Source organism: Tiliqua scincoides, chromosome 13 (genome assembly GCF_035046505.1).
Source record: "Tiliqua scincoides isolate rTilSci1 chromosome 13, rTilSci1.hap2, whole genome shotgun sequence".
Classification (NCBI taxonomy): Eukaryota; Metazoa; Chordata; class Lepidosauria; order Squamata; family Scincidae; genus Tiliqua; species Tiliqua scincoides.
This window is the reverse complement of record NC_089833.1, coordinates 7,789,358-7,812,980: the sequence shown is the minus strand read 5'-3', so window position 1 is coordinate 7,812,980 and position 23,623 is coordinate 7,789,358. Positions and strand designations below refer to the sequence as shown.

General features: G+C 49.7%; 1 protein-coding gene and 2 pseudogenes across 1 annotated transcript in view; 2 read left to right on the top strand and 1 right to left on the bottom strand.

Moving 5' to 3' along the window:
- Positions 1 to 23,623, top strand: part of ABCA3 (ATP binding cassette subfamily A member 3) — an 84,668-nt gene that overhangs the window by 38,211 nt on the left and 22,834 nt on the right. Inside the window, exons 6-20 of the mRNA XM_066640495.1 lie at positions 1,958 to 2,217; positions 2,474 to 2,590; positions 3,949 to 4,069; positions 7,065 to 7,238; positions 9,898 to 10,079; positions 11,813 to 11,959; positions 13,403 to 13,532; positions 13,843 to 13,997; positions 14,837 to 14,992; positions 15,417 to 15,627; positions 17,373 to 17,523; positions 19,695 to 19,793; positions 21,125 to 21,317; positions 22,470 to 22,773; positions 23,381 to 23,623. The exon at positions 23,381 to 23,623 is cut by the window's right edge and continues 31 nt beyond it. Coding sequence (XP_066496592.1) covers positions 1,958 to 2,217; positions 2,474 to 2,590; positions 3,949 to 4,069; positions 7,065 to 7,238; positions 9,898 to 10,079; positions 11,813 to 11,959; positions 13,403 to 13,532; positions 13,843 to 13,997; positions 14,837 to 14,992; positions 15,417 to 15,627; positions 17,373 to 17,523; positions 19,695 to 19,793; positions 21,125 to 21,317; positions 22,470 to 22,773; positions 23,381 to 23,623 — 2,643 coding nt within the window. The remainder of the gene's footprint in view (positions 1 to 1,957; positions 2,218 to 2,473; positions 2,591 to 3,948; positions 4,070 to 7,064; positions 7,239 to 9,897; positions 10,080 to 11,812; positions 11,960 to 13,402; positions 13,533 to 13,842; positions 13,998 to 14,836; positions 14,993 to 15,416; positions 15,628 to 17,372; positions 17,524 to 19,694; positions 19,794 to 21,124; positions 21,318 to 22,469; positions 22,774 to 23,380) is intronic.
- LOC136633945 (5S ribosomal RNA) lies at positions 3,119 to 3,241 on the top strand (annotated as a pseudogene).
- Positions 12,644 to 12,766, bottom strand: LOC136633996 (5S ribosomal RNA; annotated as a pseudogene).

The window sequence follows — 23,623 nt, the reverse complement described above, 5'->3', positions numbered from 1 at the left end:
GGGCTTTGCCCTATGCAGCGCCTGCCTTTTCTGAACCCACTTTCATTATCTCTTTGGCTCAGTGATGCCGGTGGAGCCAGCAGCAGGATGCATTTAATTAGCAGCTTAACAAATGTCTGCAGCTGCGTCGCTTTGCAAGCGCTGCTAGGGAACAGTCTGAGAACACTTTTGGCATCGGGCATCCCCAGATTGCAGCCAGCCCAACAGGGCAGCCATCATTTTCTGCTAAGCAAACACAGTGCCTTTTGACTGGCCATACACAACGCAGAATCCTGCGGACGCATCAGTGAGGGAAAAGGGAGCAGGAGACTGGATCAGGCCATAGGCCCATCTAGTCCAGCTTCCTGTATCTCACAGTGGCCCACCAAATGCCCCAGGGAGCACACCAGATAACAGGAAGACCTGCAAGGCCTCCTAGAAATTGTAGTTAAGAACATAAGAACAGCCCCACTGGATCAGGCCATAGGCCCATCTAGTCCAGCTTCCTGTATCTCACAATGGCCCACCAAATGCCCCAGGGAGCACACCAGATAACAGGAAGACCTGCAAGGCCTCCTAGAAATTGTAGTTAAGAACATAAGAACAGCCCCACTGGATCAGGCCATAGGCCCATCTAGTCCAGCTTCCTGTATCTCACAGTGGCCCACCAAATGCCCCAGGGAGCACACCAGATAACAAGAAGACCTGCAAGGCCTCCTAGAAATTGTAGTTAAGAACATAAGAACAGCCCCACTGGATCAGGCCATAGGCCCATCTAGTCCAGCTTCCTGTATCTCACAGCGGCCCACCAAATGCCCCAGGGAGCACACCAGATAACAAGAGACCTCATCCTGGTGCCCTCCCTAAAAAGCAGGCGAGAGGCAAAACATTGGATTCAAATCAATAGGAAGTTGACGAAAACGTTCCCTCGTTTATGAGTTTGTTCCCAATTATTTCGTTTCTGCAATCCAATCTTTGGCTATTTTACTTTTGTTTTAAAAAGAACAAATAAATATGTTTTGAGATCCCCATTGGAGGGGTCCGTTCAGCTCTGTGGGTGACTGGAAGCTGGCGGTGGACCTAAAACAACTTGAGATTAGTTCTGGGGATAGGTGAGGCGTGGAGGCCAGCATTTCCATTCTTTAGCCAGAAAGCCTGGATTCTGCAACTTGAATAAGGCCGCAATCCTAACCAACTCTTCAGCACTGACTTAGCCTCAGTGCAGCCCCCAAGGTAAGGTAAAAAGCATGCCCTTACTTTGAGGAGGTCCCCTTGACTGCCTCCCCACTGCAGGACGCAGTGCACGTCACATTGGCACAGCTATGTCAGTGCTGGAAAGTTGGTTGGCATTGCACCCTAAGTTATGTACACTGCACCTCATGAGACCTCACGGTTGGGTAGATTTAGTTAAGGCAGACCCTTCCTTGCTGTTGCTTCCCAACAGTTTGTTCTCTGCCATTGAATCTGGGGCTAAACTTGTTTCGCATCCCAGAATATTGCAGGTTCAAGCCCTGGCATCTCTAGGTTGGGCTGGGAAAGGTGTAAGAAAAGCCAGGTTGGATCAGACCCAAGACCCTCCAGCATTCAGTTCCTATCAGTGAACAGCTGCTCATAAGAACATAAGAAGAGCCCCGCCAGATCAGGCCAAAGGCCCATCTAGTCCAACTTCCTGTATCTCACAGTGGCCCACCAAATGCTTCAGGGAACACACTAGACAGCAGACACAACCTGCGTCCTGGTGCGCTCCCGTGCATCTGGCAGTCAGAGGCAGCCTGTCTCTACCTTGCACATACCTACCATGACTTGTAACCTGTGATGAACTTTTCCTCCAGAAATTTGTCCAGTCTTAAAGGCACCTAGGCAAGATGCCATTACTACTTCCTGTGGCAAGGAGTTCCATAGACCAATTACAAGCTGGGTCCATTTTTTACAATGCCTCATAATGGCCCTTTCTGACTCCCTCCTTGTGCTTTTTCAGGCTACTACCGGGAAGGCTTCCTGACAGTGCAGCATGCCGTGGACAAGGCAATCATGCAGTACCACGCCAGCCCTCCTGCATCTCATCTCCTCGACAGGGTCACTGTGGTTGCCCAGCGCTTCTTCTACCCGCCCTACGTCAATGACCTCTTCCTCTTGGCCATCCAGAACCAGCTGCCCCTACTCCTCATGCTGAGCTTCACCTACACCTCGCTCAACATCGTCCGTGCGGTGGTGCACGAAAAAGAGAAGAAGCTGAAGGTAATGGGACAAGTTCCCCTGATGGCCTCGCCTGGAAAGAGGGTTGAGTGTGACCATCAGAGCCCAGCATTATTTGACACAGCTGGTGCACAAGCAATGAGCTGGATGACCTCTCTCCAGAGCGAGTGGATGGTATCCTAAAGGCACCCTAACTGGGGGAATGAAGAACACTGAGAAGGGGGCATTGCAGTTTGTGGGGAGCCCAGCGGCTTATGCCCACTGTTGCAAGGTGTCACAGTGAGTTTTGTGTCCACAGGAGTACATGCGCATGATGGGCCTCAGTAACTGGCTGCACTGGAGTGCCTGGTTCCTCATGTTCTTCCTCTTCCTCTTGGTCTCCATCTTCTTCGTCACCGTGCTGTTCTGTGTCAAGGTGAGCGTCTTCAGATGACTTTTTACTAACAGGTACTCCAGGGTTGCCTGACGCATTGAGCGGATGGGCCCATCCGCGAGGCCAACTGAGGTTGTCACCTCAGGCTGCAGATCGGTGGGGTCACCCTGGTCTCCACTCAACCAACACTTCTCCTTCTCCCTCTCTTTGGATTATAAAAGGAAGAGGTGAACAGAGCGGAAAAGAAAGCATAGAGGAGTGGAGAGTGGTGGCATGGAGAAGGGGACTCGGGCTTGCCTTGTGCACAACCCATCTCGGAAGCTAAGCAGGGTCAGGCCTGGTTAGTCCTTGGATGGGAGACCTCCTGGGAATACTGGGTGCTGTAGGCTTATACTATAGTCTTTCGAGACTGAAGGTTGCCAACCATCTCCCTATACTGAACACTCTCTCCCGATCTCGTCTGATCTGGGAAGCTAAGCAGGGTCAGGCCTGGTTAGTACTTGGATGGGAGACCGCCTGGGAATACTGGGTGCTGTAGGCTTATACCATAGTCTTTCCAGACTGAAGGTTGCCAACTATCTCCCTATACTGAACACTCTCTCCCGATCTCATCTGATCTGGGAAGCTAAGCAGGGTCAGGCCTGGTTAGTACTTGGATGGGAGACCGCCTGGGAATACCGGGTGCTGTAGGCTTATACCGTAGTCTTTCGAGACTGAAGGTTGCCAACCAACCCATCTCGTCTCATGGCTGGAAAAAGACCTTGGGAAGCAGGGAGAAGGTCCTGAAGGACGCAAAGAATAATTGGGCACCTAAGGAGCAAAATGGACAGGCTTTTTGTTTGGCTATCCTGGTATCTTTTTAAAGTGTAACCGCTGAATGAGGGAGTTGTCCAACCCTGCACCGTTTTCCACATCTAAATGGTTCCCTTCTGCTCCTATGAGTGTCTCCTTCCTATGGCAATAATAACTTGTACTGTGCCTATATTTTTTCTGCTGAGGCAAGATAGCAATTTTCAGGAGGGGGGTGACATCTGGAATATAGCATGGGGGGCGGCAGAAATGTCAGCTCCTTTCCCCCAGCTGTGGTCCTCCAGTCAAAATTCGAACCTGCACAGTTACTTCTGGAATTCCAGTCTTGGCCCTCCTGTCATGGCAGGTCTCTTTCAGCCTTTAGTTTCAATTAAACTTCAGTGTGCATCGCTTTTTCCTGGATCGCACCCCTTGAGAATAAAGGGCTGCTCTTTGCCAGCACCCTTGGCCGCTTCAAGAGTTTTGAGTTGATTTAATCGCCCGCCTTTTAACTGCTCCATGAGATTTAATTACGTTTGCGCGTTGCCAGAGCCTCAGTAAAAGGGACCTGGGTTGAGATAACCTAATGCAGGCCATTGATCATCTTGCAGGTGAGTGAACAAGGGGCTGTCCTCACAAACAGTGACCCAACCCTGGTTTTCAGCTTCTTGACCATCTTCTCCATCTCCACAATCTCCTTCAGCTTCATGGTCAGCACCTTCTTCTCCAGAGGTAAGCGACGTCTCCTTGGCTGCTTCCCACTGGGGCTAAAGGCTGGCCTGCCCACACAAGCAGTGGCATAGCTGGGACATCTGGCAACCAGGGCCCATAAATTTTTAACACTCCCCCATACACCCCCCTGCCTCAGAAGGCCTTCTGGAGACCTCCAAAAGGCACCCCCTTGACACCCCTTCAAGCCATAGTACCGGGGCAATGAACCCCCCACCCGGCTGCCTCTTAGCTGCATCAGTGCACACAGCCACAACTCTGCTCTTGTTTTGGTTTTGGGAAAGAATGGAGCCCCCTTGCGCATAGTGTTCTTAGCCCAGAGATAAGATGGTGACTTAGAATGAGTGACAGAAGTGGTGTTCCGCTAGTGTCGCCCGCCTGCCTGCTCCCACATTGTTGACAGTAACTGTTTCCGAGAGTGCTTACCTGGCCTTGCAGCACATGCTTATGTGGTTGTGTGTATGGGGCTCAGTTTATTGCCTCTGAGTCAAAGGGAAAAACTAGCCCTGTTTTGGTCAGACAATCACTGTCCTCTTGTTTTGCATTGTGGAGGTTGGTGTAGCTGGCAAAAGCAGGGCTGGTCCTCTTGCATACCTGGAGTGATGTACTGATAATGGCCTTATGTGGGTGCATCAGTTACGTCCAGGGTAGTTAATAATAAAGGAGCAGTTCGGTGGAAAGTCTCCTGGGTGGGGAAATGCCAGACTGCAAAGCTAAGAGCGCACGGATGCCGCTGTTTGTCTGGATTATGTCTAGACCAGCACTCGTGGTGCATTCTGATCAATGTTGTCTCTTATTTGGTATGCGGAGAGATTGCTTCCCCTCCAGTACTGAACACAGGAGCAGCCCATGGATTTCCTTAGCTCAGTATTGCCTGCAGTGATTCTCTACAACTAAACTATCCCTCTCCCATCTCCCCACTTCATACCTTTTGGGGGAGGAGATTGCCAGATTAGTTTCTGCCCCTGTGCCTTTAACAGCAACTTGATAATGTTTATTGCCAGACAGTGGAAAGCTCCACCATCTGATTTGTGCAGATTGAAATAATTTCTTCATTTAAAGGCAGGGCCAGCCATTTTCTTAATTGGTTGCTAACCTTTGGGGGCCTGGCTAGATTGAAAGTGCAACTCCCCCGCAGATACATTTTATTGCAGTGTGCCAGGAAGGAGGTCAGGGTGTGGACCAGGAGATGAGAGTATAAAATAGGTCAGGGTGTGGTTGTGTTGATTGCCATTTAGAAGGTTTTGAGGATTAGAAGAAGGCAGATATAGCTTCTGTTTAGCACAGAAGTAAAAGACAGATGAACCCCAGTGAAGGAGGAGGATGGATGAGACAATGTCTTGGAAAAGGGACTTTCTCCCAAACTAATACCAAGGATTGACTGCTGCTACTAGTGCTCTTTTGGGTGGGTCCAAGGTCACGGTGAACACACTGTAGTAAAATGCTGAAGAAATGGAGGGTTCCACCGTATGCTGAAGAGGCAAGCCTGAAATTTAAACTGAAAAGTGGCTTGCTTCTTCAGCGGTCAAAGAAATGATGTGCCTGGTTCTCCACCATTCATCACTGAATCATGGTAGAAGAGGTCAACAGTTGTGTTTAATTTAATTTCTGGATTCTACCATGGTGGTACTAAGAACATAAGAACAGCCCCACTGGATCAGGCCATAGGCCCATCTAGTCCAGCTTCCTGTATCTCACAGCGGCCCACCAAATGCCCCAAGGAGCACACCAGATAACAAGAGACCTGCAAGGCCTCCTGGGAATTGTAGTTAAGAACATAAGAACAGCCCCACTGGATCAGGCCATAGGCCCATCTAGTCCAGCTTCCTGTATCTCACAGCGGCCCACCAAATGCCCCAGGGAGCACACCAGATAACAAGAGACCTGCAAGGCTTCCTGGGAATTGTAGTTAAGAACATAAGAAGAGCCCCACTGGGTCAGGCCATAGGCCCACCTAGTCCAGCTTCCTGTATCTCACAGTGGCCCACCAAATGCCCCAGGGAGCACACCAGATAACAATGGACCTGCAAGGTTTCCTGGGAATTGTAGTTAAGAACATAAGAACAGCCCCACTGGATCAGGCCATAGGCCCATCTAGTCCAGCTTCCTGTATCTCACAGCGGCCCACCAAATGCCCCAGGGAGCACACCAGATAACAAGAGACCTGCATCCTGGTGCCCTCCCTTGCATCTGAAGGGAGTTGTCTCAGGGCCCTGTCCTATCCAACTTCCCAGCACCGGCGCAGCTGCATTGCAGCACTGAGCTAAGGGAGCAAATGTTCCCTTATCTTGAGGAGCCCTCTATGGCTGCCTCTCCAGTTCAGGTTGCTGTGCATGCCTCATTGGCTTGGTTGCACCAGCACTGGAAAATTGGATAGGATTGGGCCCTCGGTCATTTGTCACAAGCCCTTCTTTGGTTAGCACAGCAGTTCTCAAATACTCAGGGAGTTCGAGAACCACTGGTAAATTTTGGTAGGGGTGGGGACTGGGATGAGGGGATGTGCCCCACTAGCGCTGCAGCGATCATGGTGCCACGGGGAACCAGGAGCTTGTCTCTGTACCTGGGAGGGGTCTGCGGGCCTCAGAGTCCCTCAGCCCCCTCTGTGGGTCTCCTTGAAGCTTCTTTCCACTCCAGTCTTTCCGCTCTGATCTGCAGATTGGAGCATACTTCTGGTTTTCTCTCACCCCCACCCCCAGTAGGGGGACAAGCCCCTGGGTCCCTGCAGCACCGATTGTCACCTATCCCTGGGCCACTCCCCTTAAGGAGTGACCCCTTTACTTCCTATGGTGGGTTGCGACCCACCACTTTGAGTACCACTGCTTCAGCAGAAGGCAAAACTGCGGCTCTTTTCTTGGTGATTGGATCTACCCAAACAGGAAGCAGCACTACCTTGCCTCAATCAGATGACTTCTGTAAAGTGGCGCCGCCATATTGAAATATTTCTGGCTTCCGTTCTGAATGTCGTTTTGTGTTTCCCCCACTGTCTTTGCATTCACAGCAAACGTGGCAGCTGCAGCCGGGGGCTTCCTCTATTTTTTCTCCTACATCCCCTACTTCTTTATCTCCCCGCGCTATGACCTCATGACTCACGCCCAGAAGCTTTCGTCTTGCCTCTTATCCAACGTCGCCATGGCCATGGGAGCCCAGTTGATTGGCATGTTTGAAGGGAAAGGTGAGTTGGGTTTGTTGCCTTGCCCCGTTGCCGGCTTTGGAGAATTTAGAGCCAAAGGTTGAGCTGAATGCCAAAAGTACCATATTCAGAACCACCGTTGCTGCTCGTGGTCGGAAACCTCAATGCGGAACTGACCGTTTTCTGCGATGATACTGGTGTGCGCTCAACACTAACTATAGTTAGCTCCAAAAAGGGCAGTGAAGAGAGAATTCATACCAGAAGGAAAAGAAGGAAAAGAAGGGAGGTGGAAAGGAGTACATGAACCTGTCATGTGCTCCTAATCTCCTAACCATTGTTTAGAGCAGCCATTTTCAACTACTAAGAACATAAGAACAGCCCCACTGGATCAGGACACAGGCCCATCTAGTCCAGCTTCCTGTATCTCACAGCGGCCCACCAAATGCCCCAGGGAGCACACCAGATAACAAGAGACCTGCAAGGCCTCCTGGGAATTGTAGTTAAGAACATAAGAACAGCCCCGCTGGATCAGGACACAGGCCCATCTAGTCCAGCTTCCTGTATCTCGCAGCAGCCCACCAAATGCCCCAGGGAGCACACCAGATAACAAGAGACCTGCAAGGCCTCCTGGGAATTGTAGTTAAGAACATCAGAACAGCCCCACTGGATCAGGCCATAGGCCCATCTAGTCCAGCTTCCTGTATCTCACAGCGGCCCACCAAATGCCCCAGGGAGCACACCAGATAACAAGAGACCTGCAAGGCCTCCTGGGAATTGTAGTTAAGAACATAAGAACAGCCCCGCTGGATCAGGACACAGGCCCATCTAGTCCAGCTTCCTGTATCTCGCAGCAGCCCACCAAATGCCCCAGGGAGCACCCCAGATAACAAGAGACCTGCATCCTGGTGCCCTCCCTTGCACCTGGCATTCTGACATAGCCCATTTTTGAAAACAGGAGGTTGCACATACACATCATGGCTTGTTACCCATAATGGATTTTTCCTCCAGAAACTTGTCCAATCCCCTTTTCAAGGCATCCAAGCCAGATGCCGTCACCACATCCTGTGGCAAGGAGTTGCACAGATCAACCACACGCTGGGTAAAGCACACTGGTGTGCCACGGGTGGTCCACAGGTGTGCCACAGGAATTTGAGGGAAGGTCATTTATTAGTAGGGCCAATAGGGATGTGAGGTCCCCATCAGCATGGTGTGCCTTGCTAGTTGTCAAAAACCTGATGGTGTGCCTTGACAATTTTAGTGCCTTGTCAATGTGCCGTGAGATGAAAAAGGTTGAAACTCCCTGGTTTAGAGATTGGGCAGTATTAATTTGGGAGAGGTGGTGGTGATGTTATTAAAGTCTGTAATAAGCTACATTGAGGATGGTCCGATTGAAAGGTGGGGTGCACATCTTCATAAGTGAATAAGCTGTGAGCCTGGCCAGCTTCACTATCGGCGCCTGTCTTTAAAAGCCAAGAGTCACTGTAGAAGAGGGGCTAGTTGTGTGACTGTAGGCAGCAGACGGGGCCATCAGTAAATGTTTGTTCAGCTGCAATACTCAGCTGTTCCAGCTCTGACTGGATGATAAAAGTCTGGCTGAAAAGTTTCAAAACATTGTTCTTTCTCATGTAAAAAAACAGAAGAGACAACGCTGTCTCTTTCAGTGTAGAACCAATAGCATTTTTCAGCATAAACTACGGTCCATGGAAGCCGACACTAAAATAAATTGGTTCATTGTTAAGGTGCTGCAAGACAGTACCGTTTTACCAACCTTTTTTCCTCCCACTTTCTGGATTGGAAAAAGGAAGAGGAAGCTGAGCCAGAGAGGAAGTGGTCGGCTTAGCAGGAGTGCCCAAACCCCGGCCCTGGGGCCACTTGCGGCCCTCGAGGCCTCTCAATGCGGCCCTCAGGAAACCCCCAGTCTCCAATGAGCCTCTGGCCCTCCAGAGATTTGTTGGAGCCCACACTGGCCCGACGCAACTGCTCTCAGTGTGCGGGCAACTGTTTGAACTCTCGCATGAGCTGTGGGATGATGGTTCCCTCCACTGCTTGCTGTTTCACAGCAAAGGAAAGGCCAGCCTTGCTTTGTGCAAGGCCTTTTATAGGCCTTGAACTGTCGCAAGACCTTCATTCATTCATATAAGTTCACCTTTAATATATTCATTTATGTAAACTTATGTAAATTTATTCAAATTTTAAATGTAAATTAATTCTTTTTTCCCCTGGCCCCCGACACAGTGTCAGAGAGATGATGTGGCCCTCCTGCCAAAAACTTTGGGCACCCCTGGCTTAGAGCATCATCTCCATTCATCCCCTTCTGCTCTATCCTCTTCTTTCTTTTTCAGCTTGGGGTGGGGGGCAAAGGAGGAGCAGTGTATGGGTGGATGAAGATGGGCGTCTTACAAGCCTGCTGCCTAAGGCAACCCCCACCCCCCACCCCCGTTGGCCTCTTGGATGGGCTGGCCCTGACTCTTTGCTGCTTTCACATTTACAAAATACTAGGCCAGATTTCTGGATTCCTAGTTAGGGGGGTGGAGGTGGGATGAGAAGGTGCCTTCTCTCCCCCATTCCTACCTTCAGAAAATCTCCAGATGCTCTACCTTGAAGTCCTGGAGGTGTGCACTTCCTGTTCACAGCCACGGCGTGCTTTGTGTTGCATATGCAGCCTGTTGCTGGATGCCAATTCCGCCTTTGTGTGTTCCAGGCACTGGAGTTCAGTGGAGGGACCTGATGAAGCCAGTCAGCGTGGATGACAATTTCACTTTGGCCCACGTTCTGGGGATGCTGTTGCTAGACTCCGTGCTGTATGGCCTGGTGGCCTGGTACGTGGAGGCTGTCTTCCCAGGAGAGTACGGAATCCCACAGCCTTGGTACTTCTTCATCATGGTGAGACTTCCTTTTCCAGATATTTCACGAGTGGCTGTTGAGTTACCAGTTGCAGTATCTAGTGTAAAAATGCAGCAAGTAACAAAAGACTCCTATGGTCCATAAGGGCTAGAAACTTGCTTGTAGAAAGCAAAAACAAAACAAAAATTAAGGCTGTCATTCCCAGAAAGGTAAAACCTGAGGGCGAGGACCCAGAGAAGGCCTTAAAAACCCAGTACACTGAGGAAGAGCTGTCAAATGCTACATTGCACGCTACAATTTTTTTACAAATACATTTTTAAAAAGTCCAGAATTGGTGTTTTAAGTACAGGCTTGACCATTCTGGAAATGTTCAGCCTTGATTGTGTTTTGTTTTTGCTTTCTACAAGCAAGTTTCTAGCCCTTATGGATCAAAAGATATGCTTGAAAATGTATCTCTCAGGCTGGGGGGTGGGGGAGATGACAAGCTGGGGTATCTCCTGATGGCTGGGTAAACTTCGAACCAGTATTCACAAGGGTACTGCTAAAACACTTTGGTTAGCTGCCAAAAGCAGATTCTCCCCTGGCGCATTTGTTAATTATTGTTAATGCACTGTTGCACCATTGTTGGCAACCTTCAGTCTCGAAAGACTATGGTATCGCGCTCTGAATGGTGGTTCTGAAACAGCATCTAGTGTGGCTGAAAAGGCCAATTCGGGAGTGACAATCCCTTCCACACTGGGAGCAAGTGCAGTCTGTCCCTGGTCGGTCTCCCTGGCTATGGGCCTTCCTTCTTTGCCTCTTTGCCTCAGTCTGTTGGCCAGGTGTCTCTTCAAACTGGGAAAGGCCATGCTGCACAGCCTGCCTCCAAGCGGGCCGCTCAGAGGCCAGGGTTTCCCACCTGTTGAGGTCCACTCCTAAGGCCTCCAGATCCCTCTTGCAGATGTCCTTGTATCGCAGCTGTGGTCTACCTGTAGGGCGCTTTCCTTGCACGAGTTCTCCATAGAGGAGATCATTTGGGATCTGGCCATCGCCCATTCTCACGACATGACCGAGCCAACGCAGGCGTCTCTATTTCAGCAGTGCATACATGCTAGGGATTCCAGCACGTTCCAGGACTGTGTTGTTTGGAATTTTGTCCTGCCAGGTGATGCCGAGGATGCGTCGGAGGCAGCGCATGTGGAAAGCGTTCAGTTTCCTGATTTCAACAAAAGTCAAAGTTCACAAAGTGGCTTACATAGCTAAAGGAATGGAGCGAGAGAGAGAGAGACAGAGAGACAGACAGACATGCAAGGGACATAGCAGTAAACAGTCCCTTTACAAAGATGCTGTGCTGTAGCAAGCAGGGACAGTCCTTTTTCTCTTACTAAATATAAGAGAGCTGCCACTTTAAAAAGTGCCCCTGTTAGTAAAGGTGTAGCAGGGAGGGGTAGTTTTTAATCTGTGCAAAGGGAAATGGTTAAACCCACCTGCCCATCCCTCAGTCCTGATGCTAATCAGTCCCCTGTGGCTACTATTTTTGAAACAAATAACATGGTTAAAGACACTCCTTGTTTTTCCCCATTTATTTATTTATTTATTGCTTGCCTTAATCCTCACACTCAGGGAAACCATTTTCTTGATTAACATGCTTCATCATAGACTTTTTGAGAGCATGAATGAAGTCACTGAATGAATGAAGCAAGGAGCATGAATGAAGCAAGGAGAATGAGCAATGAATGAATGAAGTCCAGAGAGAAATGAATGATGATAGTAATAAAACCAGTTCTCCATAGCCATCCTATTGGTGTGGAAGTCCTCAGACTGTCCTAGGAAAAGAGAAGGAAGAGGAGGAAGACCCAGAGAAAGCCTTGAAAAGCCAGTACATAGAGGAGGAGCCATCGGATCTGGTGTCTGGGATCAAAATCAAGCACCTTTCCAAGGTAGGTTCCTCCAGGCCGCGCCCCTCCAAAAGGAGGAAAGGGCCAGGAATGCCTGCCTTGTGCGGTTTGGGCTGAGAGTCAGAAACTCATCCTGGAAGATTTTAACTGGCAGTGCAAGCCTGTGCATGTTTCTTCGGAAGCAAGCCCCATTGAGCTTAATAAAACCTACTCCCGAATAAGTGTGTAGAGGATTGTAGTCTAAATCTGCTTTTAGAGTGAGACAAACGCGTGTTCATGCAATAAAGCTTGCTGGTCTTTCCTCTGCATTGCAGGCCCACAGGTGGGCATTTGGCAGGTTTGCAGAGTTGGGGAGTAAAGGAGATGGTCTGGTAGGAGACCCATGGGGAAGGGTCAGATTGCAACTGAACTCATGGGTAAGGGCTGAAGGGAGAATCACTTAAAGTCAACATGGGTGAGGAGATCTGGGGGAAAATAAAACCCATTGCTTTCTCCCAGTTAAATCTGAAATAAAAAGTAAGTTCCATTGGGAGACTAACTGGTTGGCAACCTTCAGTCTCGAAAGACTGGTATAAGCCTACAGCACCCAGTATTGCCAGGCGGTCTCCCATCCAAGTACTAACCAGGCCTGACCCTGCTTAGCTTCCGAGATCAGACGAGATCGGGAGATAGTGTTCAGTATAGGGAGATGGTTGGCAACCTTCAGTCTCGAAAGACTATGGTATAAGCCTACAGCACCCGGCATTCCCAGGCGGTCTCCCATCCAAGTACTACCCAGGCCTGACCCTGCTTAGCTTCCGAGATCAGACAAGATCGGGAGATAGTGTTCAGTATAGGGAGATGGTTGGCAACCTTCAGTCTGGAAAGACAGTGGTATAAGCCTACAGCACCCGGCATTCCCAGGCGGTCTCCCATCCAAGTACTAACCAGGCCTGACCCTGCTTAGCTTCCAAGATCATACGAGATCGGGAGATAGTGTTCAGTATAGGGAGATGGTTGGCAACCTTCAGTCTCGAAAGACTATGGTATAAGCCTACAGCACCCGGCATTCCCAGGCGGTCTCCCATCCAAGTACTAACCAGGCCTGACCCTGCTTAGCTTCCAAGATTGAGCACATGCAGGGTAATAGCTGCTGCACAGGAGACTAACTGCTGGGGAGAGAAACCATAGTAGGTGAAAAGAATGAGCAGGGGAAGGAGTGAACTCTCCTCTCCTGCAATTTAAGCCACTCCCCCCTTTCCCACTTAGTATGAGTTGAACACAACCCATTGGATCATGCTATCCTCATACCAGGTTGCGGCAATATACTGCAAGCTTAGATCTGCCAGATAAGCTAATTGTCGTCTCCTCTTCAAAGATGTAAAGCCTGATAAACCTGCAAGAAGCCTTGTGTTCCAGTGATGAATCTGCTTGGCAACCCAGGGTTTTTAAAAATATGGATTTAATGTGTGTTTTTCTATATCTTGCTCTCTGGGCTACCTGTAGGTGTTCAAGGTGGGGAACAAGACCAGGGAGGCGGTTCGGGATCTGACATTGAACATGTATGAAGGGCAGATCACGGTACTTCTGGGGCACAATGGCGCTGGGAAAACTACCACTTTGTCCATGCTCACAGGTGAGAATTAGTGTTGGACTTAAAATGAGCCGAGTCTTGGGCGTTCAAGTCCTCTGGCTCATTGCAGTCTCTCAGCCTGACCTACCTCGCAAAGGTGTTGAAAGGATAAGGGGACAATGTAGCTTGCCCTGAGCTCCCTGGAGGATGGGTGGGATGTAAATGTAAGAAATATAAAGATTATTTTGCATACTGCTATTTAGCAAAGAGTTCACAAAGTGGTTTTCAAGGCAGAGACCTGGTGGGGAAAATGTTTTCCTGTCTCCAAGGGGCTTTGTTCTTTTTATTTTAACATCCAACTCTTGTCCCCCAGGACTGTATTGTCCAACAAGTGGTCAGGCCTACATCAATGGCTATGAGATCTCCCAGGACATGGTTCTGATCCGGAAAAGCCTTGGCCTTTGTCCTCAACACGATGTCCTCTTTGACCACATGACTGTGGAAGAGCACCTGCACTTCTACTCAGGGGTAATCTCTGATAACACTGCAGAACGTCCGCCTCTTGGTCTTTGTTATTGATGATTCCCAACCATAGCTTCCCTGTATTCTACAACAACTGGATGCCAGAGGAACAAAATGGCTGTTACCGTGCATAAAAGGAATGCTGCAAGTTCTTAAATATGGACCATAGCCACTCTCCAAATGTTGAATCCTGTGCAGATTAAGACTAGGTTTTTGCCTCTTTCATACTGGAGAGCTGCAGACTAAAGCAATGGTCAGAAATAACCATGGTTTGGAGAAAACCACAGTTTTGCATTTAAGAAGCCACACCATGGTTTGAGCTTCCAAACATGAAAGGCAAACTAAGTTTAAAACTGCTTGTCCACTCTTTGGTTCCCATCTGCTCAGGACTTGGTTTTGTTGACTCCCATTTCCAGGGTGTGGTTGTTTGCTACTGAGTCTGTGAATTCAGATATAATTTGAAACCGTGAGGAGCACAAATAGTTGGTTTGAGATCCTGGTTTCTTGGCCCCAGACTAAAGACAGTTTGTAGGCACACCCAAATTCAGACATCAAGCAAAACCCTGGTTTGTCTAAACAAACCATGGTTTCATATCAAATCCGCATGCAGCCTAAGAGAGTACAGTACATGCCTGTTTCTGGTACCTTCAGCTGTGAATTCATTCAGGCATCCTTTCTGTGGTACTGGTGGGTCATTAATAATAGTGCCTTTTCCTATCATTCATTGATTTTTTTCTTTTCTTTTCTTGAGAGCTGGAAACCTGCTTGTTTTTACTTTCTTCTTTAAATTTAAAGCAGCCACACAATCTAGACTTACTGTTCCTTTATTGGGTTCCCTGTCCTAGCTGAAAGGTTATCCAGTCGAAAAATGCCCCGAGGAGATCAACCGCATCCTGCAAATCCTCAACCTGGAGGAAAAACGCTTGGCTCTGTCCAAGTCCTTGTCTGGGGGGATGAAACGTAAGCTGTCGATCGGCATCGCGCTCATTGGAGACTCCAAGGCAAGACAGAGTTTGTTTGTTCCTTTAGAACCGTTGTTTTGAATCTGGGTGCTGTAAAACTCTTGCATCCCATGGAAGTTGAGCAAGGACTCACTGGTGAGAATGTCAGCAATGGCAGAAAAGCTGGCTTAAAGAACGGCCCGTCCACCATTACCGGTCTTCCTCTGCAATATGGAACTGCAGGGGAAAGGTGGATCTGAGTGGCAGAAGGTCACTCAGTGGCAGAAGGTTTGCATGCAGAAGGTCCCATGTTCAATCCCTGGCATCTCTAACTAGAGCTGGGGAGACCCCAGTCCATGCAGGATGCAGGTACCTTATTGTTTTGTGTGCTCCCTCCTCAGCCCCTGTGAGTTACGGGAGGCTAGACTAGATGGGCCTGATCCAGCAAGGCTCTCCTTACGTTCGTCTCTGTCCATGTTTTCAGGTGGTGATGCTTGATGAACCAACCTCAGGCATGGACCCCGTTTCTCGCCGCGCCACCTGGGATCTCCTGCAGCAGCAGCGAAGCAGTCGCACGCTCCTCCTCACAACGCACTTCATGGATGAAGCGGATCTGCTGGGGGACCGCATTGCCATCATGGCGAAGGGGGAGCTTCAGTGCTGCGGGTCTTCGCTCTTTCTCAAGCATAAATATGGTAAGGAGAATCTTCCGGATGCGAGCAGTTCTAGTTTCTTGGCTAGAAGAAGCAAGGAAGCCTGCAGAGAAGGAAAGGCCGGGATGAGTAGTACCTCCAGGGCCCTCACAAGGTTGCGTGTCTTTGGGCAGAGTAGAACTGCAGTACCCAATATTGGTAAGGAGCTTAGACACTCAGTAACCAAAATTGGGTTAGGAGGCCTGGCTCAGTTGGTAGAGCTGCCGCCTTGTATGCCTGAAGATCTGAGGCTGCCAGCTCAAAACAACCGGAAGTACCCGAAAACTGAGGACACGCTGATATACTGATGAGCTGACCCTCGGTGTCAGAGAGGAGTTGCCATGAGGTGGGGCATGGGAGGCGAAGGACCAGAGAGAGGCCAGACCGGGAAGGAATTCATTTGGAATGAGGAGTTCTATGAAAGACTAGAACTATTCAATTGTAAAAATCCCTATGATCTCAGAAGCTAAGCAGGGTCAGGCCTGGTTAGTACTTGGATGGGAGACCGCCTGGCAATACTGGGTGCTGTAGGCTTATACCATAGTCTTTCGAGACTGAAGGTTGCCAACCATCTCCCTATACTGAACACTATCTCCTGATCTTGGAAGCTAAGCAGGGTCGGGCCTGGTTAGTACTTGGATGGGAGACCGCCTGGCAATACTGGGTGCTGTAGGCTTATACCATAGTCTTTCCATGCCCGATCTTGTCTGATCTCGGAAGCTAAGCAGGGTCAGGCCTGGTTAGTGCTTGGATGGGAGACCGCCTGGGAATACTGGGTGCTGTAGGCTTATACCATGATCTTGGAAGCTAAGCAGGGTCGGGCCTGGTTAGTACTTGGATGGGAGACCGCCTGGGAATACTGGGTGCTGTAGGCTTATACCATAGTCTTTCCATGCCCGATCTTGTCTGATCTCGGAAGCTAAGCAGGGTCAGGCCTGGTTAGTACTTGGATGGGAGACCGCCTGGGAATACCGGGTGCTGTAGGCTTATACCATGATCTTGGAAGCTAAGCAGGGTCGGGCCTGGTTAGTACTTGGATGGGAGACCGCCTGGCAATACTGGGTGCTGTAGACTTATACCATAGTCTTTCGAGACTGACGGTTGCCAACCATTTATGGGGGTTTAGAACAGCCTGCCTATGTAAACCGCCTTGCATTAAAGTCTGAGGAGAAATCTGACGACCAAAGAAAGGCAGTATATAAATACCTGTATATATAAATAAATAAATAAATAAATAAAATCAGATACTTTGTTGAAGAGCCAAGTTATCAGCAGAATGTCAAAAGAAGAGTCCAGTTGGGGGAGGTGGGGTCTCTAACTGGGGATAGCTCACTCATGTTGCCAACTGAGGCAGATGTGGGAAACAGATTGATGTGGGTGCCTACCTCCATCCACCCACTTTTGTAACCCTGGCACAGAGAAGGAAGAGGCAAATGGAGCAGATGAGGAAGTGTGGAGAAGAGGTGTTGGGCCAGAGCATCTCTACTTCTTCTGCCATGACTCTGTCCATCTTCCTTTTCCATTTCTAGTGGGAGAGGCAGAGGCTGGCAGTTCAACAGAAAAGAGGAGGCAGCATTTGTATGTCACGTCAGGCGCCAGGGCTTCTTAGGCTGGCCCAGCCTCCTGCAGAAGAAAACCTATAGAGGGGGAAAGAAATCAGCCAGATTGGCAGTACGCATTGGCCTGAACGTATCAACAGATGCCTTCCGTCTCATGTAGGTGATTCTCTCTTTTGTTTTTCCTCCCAGGTGCTGGATATCACATGGTGATGGTGAAGGAGCCATACTGCAACCTGGGGGAAATCTCCCGCCTCGTCTACCATTACGTGCCCAAAGCCAGCCTGGAAAGCAACGCTGGAGCAGAGCTCTCCTTCATCTTGCCCAAGGAGAGCACACGCAGGTAACACGATGCTCATCGCCTGCTGGAGTAATGCGAGATCAATCTGTGCCACAGGCATGTGTGATGATGTCCGTTGTGGAGCTGCAGTCTTGCATCACCTGAGGCAGGAAGCCAGTTGTGTTACCCCTATAATGGACTTCCTCCCATGCAGTGGGTGAGGTGATGTATGCTGCCCCCGCTGGTTTTTTGGCTATAACTTTCGATAGAATAGAGATATTTCAGCGTGGTTTGTTTCATTGCGCTCTGCATGAAATTACACATTAAATGATATGTAACATGATGGTATTATCCAAAAATACCAAGATTTAAAAAATTTTGGTGGGTAGTTGTATCACTCCCCCTCCCTTCCTGTGTGCATCATCTAGTGTGGCCTGCGGGGGGCCCCCCCCCGCACCCTCCTAGTGACACCACTGACTGCAGCACTAGGGCTTTGGAAAGTATAGGCTCATTCAGCCTTGACTTGTGTCTCTAGGCAGTTAAAAGTTAATCTGGAAAAGAGAGTTTGGATCATAGCTAAGGAGAGTTTCTCACCTTTACTTCTGTGCAGGCTTGTTCTGGAGAGTGGCTTGAGGGATGTGGGTTCATTTGAAGCCAGGTCAACAGCTATGAAGTAGAGTAGGGGTCTCCAAACCCCGTCCCGGGGGCCAGATGTGGCCCACAGAGAGCCTCTATCTGGCCTGTGGCCAGCCTCTGGCCCCCTGAGAACTTCTGGCCCACTTGACCAAACACAACCAGAGTTATGTTTGTGGGCTGGGGGATTGGGGTCCATTAAGTGTGTGTTTTATTTCTGTTTTGGTGCTTGGAGAAATCGTGGACATTTGAGCCCATCCATTTATTCATCTAAGTTCCATCTCTAATATATTTATTTAAATTTTATATTTAATTCTTTTTTCTCCCAGCCCTCCCCTCAACGCTGTGCCAGATATTTGATGCGGCCCTTAAAAGTTTAGAGACCTCTGAAGTAGAGCAACAAACCTGGGGGTTGGAACATGTATGCGAGGGGGAGAAAACTTGAAATCCAGTAGTCCCTTTCGTTGTTTCCACATTTGTACCATACCTTACAATGTAATGCAGAAATAAGGAATTCCCAGGTATTGTCATGCCCCGTCACTGGCTTTCACTGGAGTTTTGCAACTCTCTGTTCCTTCTGGGGACTTGTCCACTTGAAAGAACAAGCCAGCTATTGTTTTGTGCATCTGTTTATTCGGTGTCCAACCCGTCTTCAGTTCAGACGGAGTTCTAAAGGCAGCACAACACAAAATATGCACGAAACATGAAATGCTATTACACAAGAGCAATATAAAATATATAAGTGTGCAATGACAAGAGGCGCACTTAGAAGAGGCACAGATGCAGATGTGTGTTTATCTTCCTCCTTTTAAAAAAAATAAACAGTTGGAAAGCTTTTTTGAGATGAGGGGAGTGATGATAATGGACATTAACCAAGAGGTGCTGACTGGAGCCTGCTTTGGATCAATTTGGATCAATCAGCTGAAACAGAACATAAGAACATAAGAACAGCCCCACTGGATCAGGCCACAGGCCCATCTAGTCCAGCTTCCTGTATCTCACAGCGGCCCACCAAATGCCCCAGGGAGCACACCAGACAACAAGAGATCTGCAAGGCTTCCTGGGAATTGTAGTTAAGAACATAAGAACAGCCCCACTGGATCAGGCCATAGGCCCATCTAGTCCAGCCTCCTGTATCTCACAGCGGCCCACCAAATGCCCCAGGGAGCACACCAGATAACAAGAGACCTCATCCTGGTGCCCTCCCTTGCATCTGGCATTCTGACGTAGCACTCTCAAAATGCCCCCGCTGCTCTTGGAAAGTCGAGAGCCAGAGTGGTGTAGTGGTTTGGGAGGTGGACTTAGACCTGGATGATCCAGGTTCAAATCTCCCCTCAGCCACAAAGCTTCCTGGGTGACCTTAGGCCAGTCACTTTCTCTCAGCCTCAACTACCTCACAGGGTTGTTGTGAGGACAGGAAAGAGGGGAGGAGCAGCTGTGTAAACCACCCTGAGCTCTTTGGAGGAAGGGCGGTATAAAAATGTGAAAAATAAATAAAAATAAAGTCGAGCCTACCATCGCTCTTGGTACAAAGGTGTGCAAAGCCTTGTATGGTGCTCTCTTCCTGGTTTCCAAGTCCTCTCCTCTTCCTGCTCTTCTAGGTTTGAGGCCTTGTTCACCGAGCTGGAGTTGCGGCGGGAAGAGCTTGGCATTGCTAGTTACGGGGCCTCAGTTACCACCATGGAGGAAGTTTTTCTCAGGTAAGCCTCTGTCGGGCTCGGCCGTTGGGGCAAGCAAGAAGGAGGGAGATGTTCCACTTCCACAAAAGGAGTATTGCGGCGTGACTCGTGCAGAAACGGCTGCTTTGATTTGGAGAGAGAAGGGGTTCCCTGAGGGCAAGGTTCCCCAGTGTGGCACGCAAATGTGCTGATTGGTGACTGCCTGACCACCGGCTGCCAACTCTTCCTTTGTCCTTGGTGTCCCCTCTGCCACCCCTGAAGCTCCCACCTTTCTTGCCTGCCTTGCTTAGGGGAGTTGTGCAGGAGTGCCTACCTTGCTTAATGCAGGAGGAGTGCCTGCCTTGCTTAAAGGAGTCCCACCATTCTTGCCTGCCTTGCTTACTGCAGTGCCCTGCATAAGAACATAAGAACAGCCCCGCTGGATCAGGCCATAGGCCCATCTAGTCCAGCTTCCTGTATCTCACAGCGGCCCACCAAATGCCCCAGGGAGCACACCAGACAACAAGAGACCTGCAAGGCCTCCTGGGAATTGTAGTTAAGAACATAAGAACAGCCCCACTGGAACAGGCCACAGGCCCATCTAGTCCAGCTTCCTGTATCTCACAGCGGCCCACCAAATGCCCCAGGGAGCACACCAGATAACAAGAGACCCGCATCCTGGTACCCTCCCTTGCATCTGGCATTCTGACATAGCCCATTTCTAAAATCAGGAGGTTGCGCATACACATCATGGCTTGTAACCCGTAATGGATTTTTCCTCCAGAAACTTGTCCAATCCCCTTTTAAAGGCGTCCAGGCCAGACGCCATCACCACATCCTGTGGCAAGGAGTTCCACAGACCGACCACACGCTGAGTAAAGAAATATTTTCTTTTGTCTGTCCTAACCCGCCCAACACTCAATTTGAGTGGATGTCCCCTGGTTCTGGTGTTATGTGAGAGTGTAAAGAGCATCTCCCTATCCACTCTGTCCATCCCCTGCATGATTTTGTATGTCTCAATCATGTCCCCCCCCCCCGAGGTGCCTCTTTTCTAGGCTGAAGAGGCCCAAACGCCGTAGCCTTTCTTCATAAGGAAAGTGCCCCAGCCCCGTAATCATCTTAGTCGCTCTCTTTTGCACCTTTTCCGTTTCCACTTGCAGGAAGTGTGAAGAGAGTGTATCCCTTTCCTCTCTGCCACACTTCCTGTTGCCTCCTCCTTGACCTTGCCTCGTTGCACATGACTCCTTTCCCTTCACTGCTGCCAGCATTTGAGGACCCCCTCCTCACCTTAGGTATTCCTCATTTGGGGCACCAATAAGGAGCAGGGCGAGTGCAGAATCTGCCACTGGACAAAGCTTTTCTCTTCCTTGCAGAGTCGGCAAGCTGGTTGATTCCAGCATGGATATCCAGGCCATCCAGCTGCCAGCTTTGCAGTACCAGCATGAGCGGCGGTCCAACGACTGGGCTGTGGACGACTCCAGCAGCCTGAGCGGAATGACCGACATGACGGATGACAGTGGGGCTTTGATCACGGAAGACTGCTCGAACATTAAGCTCAACACAGGCGTGAGTGTTATTAAACTGACGCTGGTAACAAGTACAGTCTGCCCTCATCATCTGAGGGTTTGGGACCTGTGGTTTTGACTCCGTGCTGGTCCTGACCCTTGTCAGGAAGGCCTCACTGGACCTTCCGGACGCAACCAGAAGAGACTACTGATTGCATCTGGGAGAAGTTATGAGGCGCAGAGAGGCTGCACACGGCCTCCTGGAGACCTCCTAAAGGCATTTTTGCTTCCTAAGGCCTAGGGAGGCACTGAGTGGCCTCCCTGCACCTCAGAAAACCTCTCAGAAGATGCTTGACCGGTCATGTCTGGGAGATTCTTGAGGCCCTCCCTGTGAATTATTATCCGTGGGTTTCAGTATCTGGAGGGGGGGAGCAATCCAGGAACGGATCCCCTGTAGATCCTGGTTGGTTGGCAACCTTCAGTCTCGAATGACTATGGTATAAGCCTACAGCACCTGGTATTCCCAGGCAGTCTCCCATCCAAATACTGACCAGGCCTGACCCTGCTTAGCTGCCGAGATCAGACTAGATCCGGCATGGAAAGACTATGGTATAAGCCTACAGCACCTGGTATTCCCAGGCGGTCTCCCATCCAAATACTAACCAGGCCTGACCCTCCTTAGCTTCCAAGATCAGGCGCATGCAGGGGACCAAGGGCCAACTGTACACATTGCTGTGCGTGTAGGAGGAAAAACAGGCAAAGCACATGATTAAAGGAGTTAAGTAGGGAGAGTTTTGCAGGGTTATACCATTTCAGTCTGCAAGGGAGAGGTACATGTCTGAAGGTGTCATTTTTATTTATTTGTAATAAATAAATTTTATTTATTTAAGCGCTTTCTTTATTTTCTCCATGCACTTCATGGTACATCAGAAAGACCACTGTATGCTCTCCTTCTCCTGTGAACGCACTGAAGTGTACATTTTTGTATTCATGTATTTCCCATCCAAACAGCTGGTGAAGTCATACAGTATAGAGCATGCAATTAAATATGCCTCTTTATGTAAATGCCTGGAGTGCGCAGAATCTGTGGGTGCCTCCTTGTCTTCTAAACCCCAGTCTGCTGGGGGTTTAGAAGGGATCTGGAGCCCTGCATTTTGTCATGCATTTCGGCCACGTTGGAGCTTGGTAACATCTCTGCTGTCCTTGTTCCCAGTTCTACCTCTGCTGCCAGCAGTTCTACGCCATGTTTATGAAGAGGGCTGTCTACACCTGGCGCAACTGGAAGATGGTGGCAGCCCAGTTCCTGGTGCCTCTGATTTTCACTGCCTTCGCTCTGGTTGTGGCCAAGACTTTCCCAGGGCCTCGAGATTCAACGCTGCTCAAGTTGACCTTAAATCCCTACGGCCACACTACGGTGCCTTTTTCCGTCTCCCAGGAGCCCAGCTTGGCTCAGAGGCTAGCAGCGCAGTACAAGGACGTAATTGAGGCTCAGCATCAAACGTCTCTGGAGGTGGTAGGTGAGTAACAGAACTGGGCAAGATAGGTGATATTTATTATGGGGGCCTCCATCTGTCTCCAACTCCTGCATTGGGTATTGGCTGTGAAGTCACAGAATGTTCATGAGCATTTTTGCTACGGAGGGGGAAGACTCAAGTCATGCAATGCACACAATCAAAGAGGTTTGCTGGGAGGCAAATGGACGGTTGGCTTTGACTGGTGCGTGTGCTGTGGGGGCAACAGCCGGGGGAATCCTGCAGGTGGGGAGATTGGGGAGCCAATGAAGTGGACTGAAGGCAACAAGACAGGAGCCGGATAGGAGATAGCTTCATGCAGGACATAGGAACTGTGTTTTGGGGCTGTTTTGCCCCTGGAATGAGCAGGATGATTTGAGTTCCACAGCTTACTTTGGGGCTGCAGATGCAATAGGGCAGGGTAGAAGGAAGCAATGAATGAAATTCCCTATCTTTTGTAAGACAAGCTTCTAGTCCTCATGATAGCAGAGAAAATGCTCTCTCTGCTCAGTTCCTCTAGCATTGCCTGCTAAGGCCTTGAGTCTTCCCACGCCTTCCCCACTCGGACTCACACAGTAACCTGTTGCATTGGTGGTGCTGGTGTCATTGGCAGGTGACCTGCAAGAGTATCTCATCTCTCGAGCGACCGAAGAGGGCGGAGCCTTTCACGAGCGCTACGTCGCAGCCGCTTCCTTTGAAGAAGATGAGGCCCGGGTGCGCGTCACTGCGCTCTTCAACAACCAGGCCTTTCACTCCCCTGCTGCGGCGTTGCTGCTGGCTGATAACGCCCTCCTGAAGTTCCTGGCCGGCCCAAACGCTTCCATCACCGTCTCCAACTACCCGCAGCCCCGCAACG